The 10,160-nt window shown below is 63.5% G+C and overlaps 1 protein-coding gene across 3 annotated transcripts; it reads left to right on the plus strand.

The window, feature by feature from the left end:
• Positions 1 to 275: 275 nt before the first annotated feature.
• C3H15orf39 (chromosome 3 C15orf39 homolog) lies at positions 276 to 9,582 on the plus strand. Of its 3 annotated transcripts, none has more exons than XM_058294513.2 (3): positions 276 to 464; positions 3,503 to 6,298; positions 8,240 to 9,582. In XM_058294513.2, exons 2-3 carry the CDS (start codon positions 3,550 to 3,552, stop codon positions 8,605 to 8,607), a joined length of 3,117 nt encoding a protein of 1,038 aa, XP_058150496.1. In that variant the 5' UTR covers positions 276 to 464; positions 3,503 to 3,549; the 3' UTR covers positions 8,608 to 9,582. The 3 variants fall into 3 exon arrangements, with proteins under 3 accessions (XP_058150496.1, XP_071070399.1, XP_058150497.1); XM_071214298.1 differs by having other exon boundaries at positions 291 to 464; positions 3,503 to 6,350; XM_058294514.2 differs by lacking the exon at positions 276 to 464 and adding an exon at positions 845 to 1,015.
• The last annotated feature ends 578 nt before the right edge of the window (positions 9,583 to 10,160 follow it).

Here is a 10,160-nt window from a genome sequence, read left to right on the forward strand (position 1 = left end):
GCCTGTACAAGGTCACATACCTAGAAAATGGCAATGAATGAATGATCTCAGAGAGTGGCTGCCTGAGGGCCTTTGAGGGGCCCGCCGGGCACTGGTTCGCGGCGCGCGGCAGGTACAGACAGTGCGCAGCACCCGCGGCCGGGTCCCCAGGGCCGGCCCCCTGCAGACCCTCTGCACCCCTGGGTCCCGGCAGCGCAGGCTCCCAGAGGCACCGCCAGGCTCTGCCCCCACCCCCCACCCCGCGGCCCGCCCCGCCCCCGCCCCGCCCCCAGCTCGCCCCGCCCGGGACCGCAGACGGCGCCCGGCGGCGGCGCGAACGGCAGCGCGGAGGGTGGCTCCGGGGTTGGTGCTCACCGTGACTTCCCGCGCAGGGCCCGGCCAGACAAGGGCCCGTAACTTCGGCGGTGCTAAAGGATGCGGCCCCGGCCCCGGGTAGCAGCAGCAGGAAGCTGGGCGCCCTGCAGGTAAGAGCTAGACCGCTCGGCGGGCGCGGAAACTTGGGCCGAGTTTGCGGGCGGCGCGTGGAAAGGGGTGGGTGGTGCTGCTCCAGGGCGCCCCTACTGGCCCGCCCGGGGATGGAGCGCGCCCGGCCTGTGCCGAGGTGGGGCGGCTCTGCCTGCCCCGGCCCCGGGGCGGGCGGACTACGGAACTCGGATCACGCCGCTGCTCCGACCTTCCCCGGCCTTCGAGGCTGCCGGGGCCTGACAGCGCTGCGGGACTCCGGCAGCGGCGCGGGGCAGGAGGGAAGGCGCTCAGGCCCAGCCCCCGCGCCTCCGCAGGGCCCCGCTCACGTGGACTGCCAGGGCGGGGGCGGGGGTGCCGAGCCTGGGGGCGGCGGGCGCTTAGGCGCCGCGGGGCCCTGGACGCGCCCTGCTGGGGACGGGACGGCCCTGCAGTTTCCTCGCCACCGCTTGACTCACCCTCTGGCCGCAGCCCAGGCTGGCGGGATCGCTTCGAGGCGCTGGCTGCCTGGATCCTGCTGCCCGGCCGCCCCCGGCCTTGCGACCTCCAGCAGGTTTGCGGGCGGGCGTTGGCGGGGCTCCGTACGCGGGCCTGCTGAGTGCACACGTGTGCCCGCTCCCTGCCCGTGGGGAAAGCGCAGTTCTGGAGGAGCGTGTGCCCAGATGTGGGCCATGCACATACGTGCGGGCACGAGTTTGCATGCGTGGCTGCGGCCTCTGTCAGCCTGCCGGGGTGCACGTGCGCTCGAGCGCCGCCCGGCCAGGCGTGGGGGCGCCCGGAAGCTGGTGAGGTCGGGTGCGGCGGCAGCCCCAAAGCGAGGTCGCCCGTGGGCAGGGACCAGAGCTGCGGGGGGGGGGGGGGGCACAGTGGGGGGAGGGGAAGGCTGATTCGGGAAACTTCCTCCTCCCTTAGCGACCCCCTTCCCTCCTCTAGAAACTGGGAGCTGCCCCAGGTTGGGTTGTGGCCTCCGGAGGGCCCAGGGGCAAGTGAGAGTACTGTGGAGGGGGCTTGATCCAGCCCTCCGAGGGAGTCCAGATGTTGCTGCCCACGGCTGGGTAGGAATCGTTTCTTCCTGGTCTTTACTCGGTCTGTCCTGAGGCCCCTAGGAGGTGGAAACGGGATTTGGGCCACAGAGCTGTTTGCTTCCCTGCTGGGTAGGGCTGGGACGGCACAGCAGTGGTGGGATCTCCTGCCCTGGGCCCTGGCTAGGGGTGAAGTTGGGTTGAGAGGATCAACAGAGCTGGCCCCTCAAAGCGTGACCTGACCCCTCCCAGCGCTCTCTGGCCTGCCTGCTACTATCAGGGAAGGAGACCTCCAGCTTGGCCTGCTGCCTTGAATGAGGAGGGGCTCCAGTTGGGGGAATGTATCCTGGGCTCAGTCCCCTACTGGCTTGAAGTCAGGTCAACCGCTACCCCTCCTTGTCTAATGCTGGCCCCCTGGAGCCCTGTCCCTCCCACAAAGGCTCCTGAGGCAGAGTCCCCATGGGGGTCTCAGAAAGTCTCCAGGGCAAAGGGCACGCTATGGGCGGAGCCCAGGGGAGAAGCGCTCCTGAGGCTTGGGGGTGGGGATAGGGAGCAGGCTCCTGGGAGCAGGTCCGGGGGAGGTGAGACTGGAGCCAGCGCTTAATTAATCTAGAGCTCCCCAAGGGCAGAGGGGGAGCTCAGTGCCCCCAAAACCCCTTCATGCCCAGCTGCTGTGGAGCAGGGTGGGGACCTTGCTGCCCTGCGTCGGAGGTCTCTGTCACCATGGGCACTGCTCAGTCCTGTGGCCTGTGTCCTGCCCCTCCCCCACCTTCCTGGGCACCTCCCCTTCTCTAGGCTGGCCCAAGAAGGTGGTCAGGAGATAGGTCGGCTGTCTCTCTGAGACTCCTGCCTGGCAGCCTTGGTGTAGTCAGGCTGGGGTGGGGAGGGGCGATAGCCTCCATCCTACCCTTGGCTTTTTCTGTCCCTGAAATGTGCCCCTGGCTGTCATTGGCTACCAACCAGACAGAAGGGAGAAGACTGGCAGAGGGGGCTGGTTCTTGCTGGTTGGTGACGGAAACCTGTGACACCTGGCCCTTGGCCTAACCACAGCAAAATTGAGCTGATTCATCCTTTCTAAGTTTGGTGATGGAAACCTGTGACACCTGGCCCTTGGCCTAATCACAGCAAAATTGAGCCGATTCATCGTTTCTAAGCCACCTGGGGTTTCGGGGAGCACAGACACATATGCACCCCAACCAACCTGTATGTTCCTGGTGCTGTGCTGTCCTCATGTGGTGCTGCTTGAGGGCTTGAGATGGACACTGGCTCGCCTTCTTGTGGACCTCACTGCTGAGGCCACAGCACCATCTGCTGGACAGTCTTGGCCTTACTGCTGGAGGGGTGGAGCTGGGGAAGGGGGCGCGGCCACCTCTTCCCGGGCCTCTCCTTGGGGGCAAAGGTCTCGTCCTGCCCTGTCTGGTGTCTCGTAAGATTAGCAGGTCAGAAAGTGAGACCCAGAACATCACAAGAAACCTGTGAGTATGTAGACAATCCCCGGATTCCACAGAGTGACTCCGGTGGGCATCCTGAGATCCTGATGGCATCTTCCAGTCGGAGCTTGGAGGGGGAGGCAAGAGGCCTGCGCCCTATCCCGTCTTTTTCATCAGTTGAGGAACCTTGTGTGGGTCTCCCCTTCTGCACATGCAGGGGAAGGAGAGCCAAGCTAAGCAATCTGCAGACGGCGTTCTGCGAAGGCAGGAACTCTGAGGACGGGCTCTTGGGAGTCAAGTGGGGGAAAGTGGAATGGCAGGGGCCTCCTGGAGTGAGGCTAGGGATTGCGTCTAGGTTTGCTGCGCAAGAGTTCATTAAACAAGGGATGCTGCTGTTTCAAAGAGGAGAAAGCAGGAGAGCTTTGCGTTACACAGCTCATGCGTTCACTTACTCGTTCCTTCCCACCTGCGTAACTGTCTGAAGTGCCAGGCTTTTTGGGTGTGGCACAGCCAATAAGAGTGGCAGCTTCTGTGGCTTGCCTGTGACCTGTGTTTTAATAACACCTTGTTTTTCTCCCTCTCTCCCAGGTCAGCCAAGTAGCAGGCGCCCGGGAGGGCTTGAGGCCTTCTCAGTGATGGCAGAGAAGCGGCCACTGGAGACCCTGGACCCCGTGATGTATGGCAAGCTGCCCCGCCTCGAGGCAGACCCAGGGCCTGGACACAGCCTGCCCCCCTCTGCTGGCACCCGGGACCACTGCAGCTACAAAGGTGCCTACTTCTCCTGCCCCAAGGCAGGGCCTGAGCAGCTGGCACCCTGGGCTCCCTATCCACCCTTGTACCCCACCAGCACGGCAGGACCTCCCCTTCGGGCGGACCATCTGTTGACCAACTGCCTGCTCTACCGCTCACCGGCCGAGGGCTCGGAGAAGGTGCAGGACTCCAGCCCTGTTGAGCTCCTGCCCTTCAGTCCGCGGGCTCATTCCTACCCAGGCCCGCCGCTGGCAGCACCCAAACCTGTCTACCGCAGCCCTCTGTGCTATGGGCTCTCGACCTGCCTGGGAGAAGGGGCAGTGAAGAGGCCACTGGACGTTGACTGGTCGCTGATGGCTGCACCCCTCCTGCCCCCAGCTGACCCACCCTGTTCTCTGGCCCCAGCTCCTAACAAGGGCCAACCCTTGGATGCCTCCTTCCTGCGTGGGGTGCCAGCTGGGGGGCCTGGCAAAGACTCCTCAGCGAGCTTCTCCCCCTGCCAGGCATTCTTGGAGAAGTATCGGACCATCCACAGTACGGGTTTTCTGGCCTCTAAGTATGCAGGTCCTTACTCTGGGGACCCCAAGCAGGCAGTGCCCGAGGGTCCTCCCAGTCCTTGGACCCCACTGGCCCAGCCCTTGGGGCCAGCCTGCCAGGAAGCTGTGCCCACCCCCTACCCGCTGCTCCACCCTCCACAGGCCCTGCCTTGCCCTCCAGCCTGTCGCCACCCAGAGAAGCAGGGCAGCTACAGCTCCATGCTCCCACTCCAGCCTCTGGGAGCCCACAAGGGGGCAGGGTACCCGGCTGGGGGGCTGGGCAGCCCCTATCTGAGGCAGCAGGCAGCCCAGACACCCTATGTGGCCCCGGTGGGGCTGGACGCCTTTTCCTACCCCTCCACCCCCCTCCCAGCACCCTCGCCAGGCCTCAAGCTGGAACCGCCTCTCGCTCCACGGTGCCCGCTGGACTTTGCCCCCCAGGTGCTGGGCTTTCCTCATGCCCGGGATGACCTCTCTCTCTACGGAACATCTCCGGGGCTTGGAGGAACGCCACCTGCCCAGGAGAGCGTGCGGGCTGTGCCCCAGCCCAGTGCCTTCCAGCGGGCCTGCCAGCCTGTGCCTGCCAGCCAGCCGTGCCTGGAGCCCACGCGGCCCGCAGAGGAGCCAGTGCAGGGAGCCGAGGAGAAGATGTGGCTGCCTAGCTGCAGGAAAGAGCAGCCCCGGCCCCTGCTCGACGAGCACCCCGGGGCACCCATCATCATCCGAGACAGTCCAGTTCCCCGCACCCCACCTGCACTCCCACCCTGTGCCCAGGAACCACAGTCCCTTCTTCAGAAAGAGCGTGCAAGGTCACCCAGCTCTCCACCCATGCCAGTCATCGACAATGTTTTCAGCCTGGCCCCTTACCGTGACTATCTGGATGTGCAGGTCCCAGAGGCCACATCTGAGCCTGACCTGGCCCCAGCTGCCAGCAAGAGCAAAGACAAAGACTGCCGGGGGACCCTGCCTACCCAGGAGGCCCCCTCAAGGACACACTGTTCACGAAGGGAGGAGGTGGCCCTGGACTTGAGTGTGAAGAAGCCTGTGGCAGAGGCTCCCCCCATCAGTGCCTCTAGTCCTGTGAAGCATGCCAAGCCCACCACAGCCGTGGATGTGCCAGGCGTGTACCAGGTGCCGGTAGTCTCGGACATGCCAAGCATGGAGAACGCGGTCTCAGTTCTGCCAGGCCTGAAAAACATAGTCACGGAAACACCAGCGCTTTCTGGGGTGCCAGTGACCACAGAGGCCACGCCGAGGACCAACTTCCACAGCTCTGTGGCCTTCATGTTCCGAAAATTCAAGATCCTCCGGCCAGCCGCTTTGCCTGCAGCTGTGGTTCCATCGGTGCCCCCCTTGGCTACTGCCCCAGTGCAGCCTGCCCCCAACCCCCCATCAGTGCCCATTGGACTGCAAATTCTCACCCAGCCTTTGCCCATGACGTGCTTCAACCTGGCAATGCCCAGCCCTCCGACCTTAACCGTGACCTCCCCTGCTCCGGCCCCTCCTCCTGCTCCATCACCAGCCCCGGCCCCAGCTCTGACTCCTGCCCCAGTTCCAGGCCCTGTTCCAGCTGCTTTTCCAGCCTCTACTTCAGCCCCAGTGGACTCCCCCGAGCAATACTTTGCAGGGCTCCACGCATCCCTGTGTGATGCCATCTCGGGCTCAGTGGCCCAGTCTCCCCCTGAGAAGCTGCGCGAGTGGCTTGAGACAGCCGGGCCTGAGGGCCGGGCTGCTTGGCAGGACTGCCAGGGCGTGCAGGGGCTGCTGGGCAAGCTGCTGTCCCAGCTGCGGAGCTTCCTGTGCACGCAGCAGTGCCCCTTTCCCCATGTGGTGCGGGCCGGCGCCATCTTCGTGCCCATCCACCTGGTGAAGGAACGGCTCTTCCCACGGCTGCCGCCCGCCTCCGTGGACCACGTGCTGCAGGAGCATCGTGTGGAGCTGCGGCCCACCACGCTGTCGGAGGAGCGGGCGCTGCGGGACCGCGCCCTGCACGGCTGCACCTCGCGTATGCTCAAGCTGCTGGCGCTGCGCCAGCTGCCTGACATCTACCCTGACCTGCTGGGCCTGCAGTGGCGTGACTGTGTGCGCCGCCAGCTGGGTGAGCATGGGGCGGTCCCAGTAGCCACCGGAGCTGTGTGAGCGAGTGACAGGTGTGTGAGTTGTGCGAGTGGGTTCCAGGTGGGGGTGGGGCAGAATCCCCGGGTCCTGGGCCAAGGGCTCCTGCCTGGTGGCGGGATGGCGGGGGGCGGCTGGTCTTCCTCGGGTTCTGTGGGCCCCCCTCCCCTCTGCGCCTTCCAGGCATTCCTTTGTAGGCCTCTGAACATACAGACTGCTCCGTCCCCATGGAAACCCTTTCTGGGCCTTCCTTGGTGGGGCCTCTTCTGGATTTCCTCCTCCTCCTGCTTGTGCCTTCTCTACGTCGTCAGTGCAGGCTTCTGCTCTGGGATTCCCAGGGCTCTGGCCAGGCCCTCTTTTCCTTTGGAGGTCATTTCTCCCCTACATCTGTGTCCAGTCCAGCCTCCCGTCCCCTCCCCTCTTCGGAGCTCTGGCCTCAAATAACCCACCGCAGCTGTGTGCCTCTCAGACATCCAGCTGGTCCCAAGCCACCCTCCTGGACTTCCCCCTAAGCTCCCTTCCCCCCTGGTCTTCTCCATCTCAACGAAGGACACCACCACTCACAGCTCCTCGGGCCTTAAACCTGGTGGGGCCCCCAGCCTCCCGTCCTTGGGAGTGTGTTTCTCCAGCTCTCCTAGGCATTTACGTACAGGTACACCCTAAGTCAGAGTGGTGGGTTGCTTTCCTTGTGCTAAATGATGTCCATATTGTTCTCTAGCTGGCTTTATGTCCTGGAGAGTCCTCTGCATCAGCTCAGGTAGCTGGCTGCTCAGGTTGCTCTCGGGAACTGCTGCGTGGCGCTGCATGGTGCCAAGCCTTCGGTAGTGGTGATAAATAGCAGCTGCGCTTTCTCTAGTTGCGTCGCCCTCATCAGTACACCTGCCGTTGAAGCCCTTGACCCCCTTGGCGGTCTCGTCTTGCTGCGGTTCCCTCCCCCAGCCTCTCCGCCACCAAGCCTTTGTCCCTGTGTCCAGGCTCCAGGCTGTTTCTCTGCAGGAAATATTCCTAGTCCCACCTTCTTCCTGACATCCTTGTCCTGGGCTCTTACCTGCTCGATGCTCCAGATAGGGGTAGAGAAGGGGCTCAAGACAGTGAAGTGCAGATGAAGAGCTTGGGGTCTGGGTGACCAGCATTGCTGGCCTCTGAATATTTAGGGAGTGTACTTATGAGGGTGCAGAGAGAATGTTCTATTCCTGAGTGAGGTACAGCATGGGGGGATGCCAGAGATCTCGGAAAAGCCCTAGTCCAGTCATTTCCTTACGCAGATGAGGTCAAGGCCATCTTCCCTTGGGTTACCTGAGAGTCTGGGGTCTTGTAAGGAGGTGTCTTGGGCTCGGCTCTTTCTACCCGTCCCCATTCCCTCCCTGAGCTGTGGGTCCTCCCCTCCCCTCCCCGCCCCGTCTGTGGGAGCCCACCCTTCTGTGGGTGCCCCAGGCGGTTATTCCTACCCTTGTGTCTCCCGAGATCCTGTGCTCCCCTGGCAGCCTCCCATCCAGATAGGCATGCTCTTGGTTGGGAGCCCCTGCCCTTTCTGTAGCTGCCTTCCCCTGGGCACTTCTGGCAGCACTGGGGGTGTTGTGGCAGAAAAGATGACTGCCTCGTGTGTGGAGGGCCTCTTGCTCCATGCGTCAGTTTCCCCATCTGTGCAGTGGGGCTTTGGACAGTTTCTCCTGAGTGGTGATTCCTCCCCTACCTGCCCTCTTCAAGTAGAGTTCTGTTGTCATCCGAGAGGAATCCCGTCCTTTTGGCTTGGGCCTTATGGCCAGAGGACCCACACGGGGAGGGCTCCTTGGCAGCTGTGACCCTGCTGGCGTACTGCTGCCCAGGATAGACGGCCCTGCTGGTGTGGGCTGCTTTGAAGACCAAGAGGTGGCAGCCTGAGGGTGTGTGGGGACTGTGGCCTGACTGTGTGTTCATTCTCCAGGCGACTTCGACACTGAAACTGGAGCTGTGCCCCCCTCAGAACCTACCATGGCCAGAGACGAGCCGGAGAGCCTAGCCCTGGCTCGGAAGTCACCAGCCCCCAAGGCCAGGAAGCTGGGGAGGAAGCCACCGACCCCTGGCCCAGAGAAGGCAGAGGCGGCCACTGGGGGCGGGTCCCACGGTGCCTCACCCACTCCTGCGGACAGCGCCAGCCCCCCCGGCCCCACGCTGAGGGCCCGCTTCCGCAGCCTGCTGGAGACTGCCTGGCTCAATGGCCTGGCGCTGCCCACGTGGGGCCACAAGGCCTCAGGACTGGACCGGCCCCCAACCCGCCCGCAGCTCTTGGGGGCCCAGCACCACCACCTGTAGTGTACTGGCCACTGCTGCTGTCTGGGGTGGACGATGCTAAGAGTTTTCCAGCGCTCACCCTGGAGCGCCCCAGGCTGGGCTCAGAGCCCTGAGCATCTAACTTCGATCTTTATGAGAAAGGTCTTCCTGTCTCTTCATAAGAGAAAACGCGTAGGCCCTGGAGCCCGGCAGACTTGGTCTTGAGCCTTGGCTCCTCTCTTAGTAGCTGTGTGACCTGGGCAAGTCACTTCACCTCTCTTGAGCCCTAGATTCCCATTTGTAAAATAGGACAACGCAACCTACCTCACAGGGTTGTGGGGATGATGCCTGGCGCACCCGGTACGGTCTGGCCTCCGCGCCCCTGCCTGGAACAGGGGCCTTTGTCCCAGCCACGGCCTGGAATGAGGCTGAGGCCAGCAGAACCTTCCCGTAGAAAGTCTCGTGTCCTAGGACTTGGTTATCTTATAGCGGTACATTGTACAGTGTAGGTAACTCACATATTTGCTGGGGTCACAGCCCCTGCATTTGGGGTTAGGCCCCGACACACGCCCCCAGCGTGGAGCTCCTTCGGGGGCCCTGCCCCTTCCTCCCATCCCCACTACTGGTGCAGGGTGACACCCTTGTTCCAGGCCTGCTACTGCCACCACTGGGCGGCCCAAGGCCTGCCCTGGATTGAGGCCTGAGACTTCCCTGAACTCATCCCCAACCCCGTGCGTTTTCCTTGGGATATTGTGTGTTTTCTGGAAGCCGAGCAGCCGCGGGGATTCAGGGCCTGGAAGGGCAGGGCTGACGGCTCGGTCCCAGGAGGCCTCTGAAGATACGGAACGGGGACGCCGGTACTTCCCAAACCGGAGCTCCATCGGCCAGGCCTGTTGCGGGCGATCTGTTGAACTGAGCCAGACTCCGGCAAACTGGCGTCTCTGGCCTATTTAATGTTTTGTAAGAAGGCCATGGGCCCTGGAGGCAGGCCATTAAAGCATTTGGGTTGTTTTTGAACTTGGGCCCAGGCCATGTGTGTGTGGAGGTAGGGGCTTCAGGTTGTGGGGTTGGGGTCGCTGTGTGCCTAGCCCTTGGCTCACAGGCTGCAGCTTTCCCTGCCCCTGGCCCAGGGGACCACTGGGTGTCTCCAGCACAATTGTCCCCCTGGCTCTGGGCATGTCGGCCCTTGTCACATACCCCCTGGGTAGCCACCTCCCTGTCCAGGAAACTCCCTCCTGGGTCTCTTGTGGGTCTGTAGCCCACTGCCCAGTGAGAAGTATTGGTCCCCTCCCAGCACATAGCCCTCTCCCAGGGCCAAGGAAGGTGACCAGGTCTAGGGTAAGCAGAACTGTCACCCCCCAGCCCAGCCTCTTCAGGAGGTGACTGGGCTCACGCTCCAGAGCTCCCGCCCTGCTGAACCCCACTCCCCCCGAGGTTTGTCCTTGCCTGCTGAGGTGGTTTCTTGGTGCAGCGTGTCCTCCGGGCCAGTCCACTCGGGCTCCTCAGGCCCGCTGTGGGTCGTCTGTGGGTGCTCGCTGAGCCCTGCCGTGCTCCATCCCAAATCACTCAACAGCGGGGCCGGGATGAAGCAGCCC

The sequence above is a fragment of the Dasypus novemcinctus genome, chromosome 3, assembly GCF_030445035.2.
Source record: "Dasypus novemcinctus isolate mDasNov1 chromosome 3, mDasNov1.1.hap2, whole genome shotgun sequence".
NCBI lineage: Eukaryota > Metazoa > Chordata > Mammalia > Cingulata > Dasypodidae > Dasypus > Dasypus novemcinctus.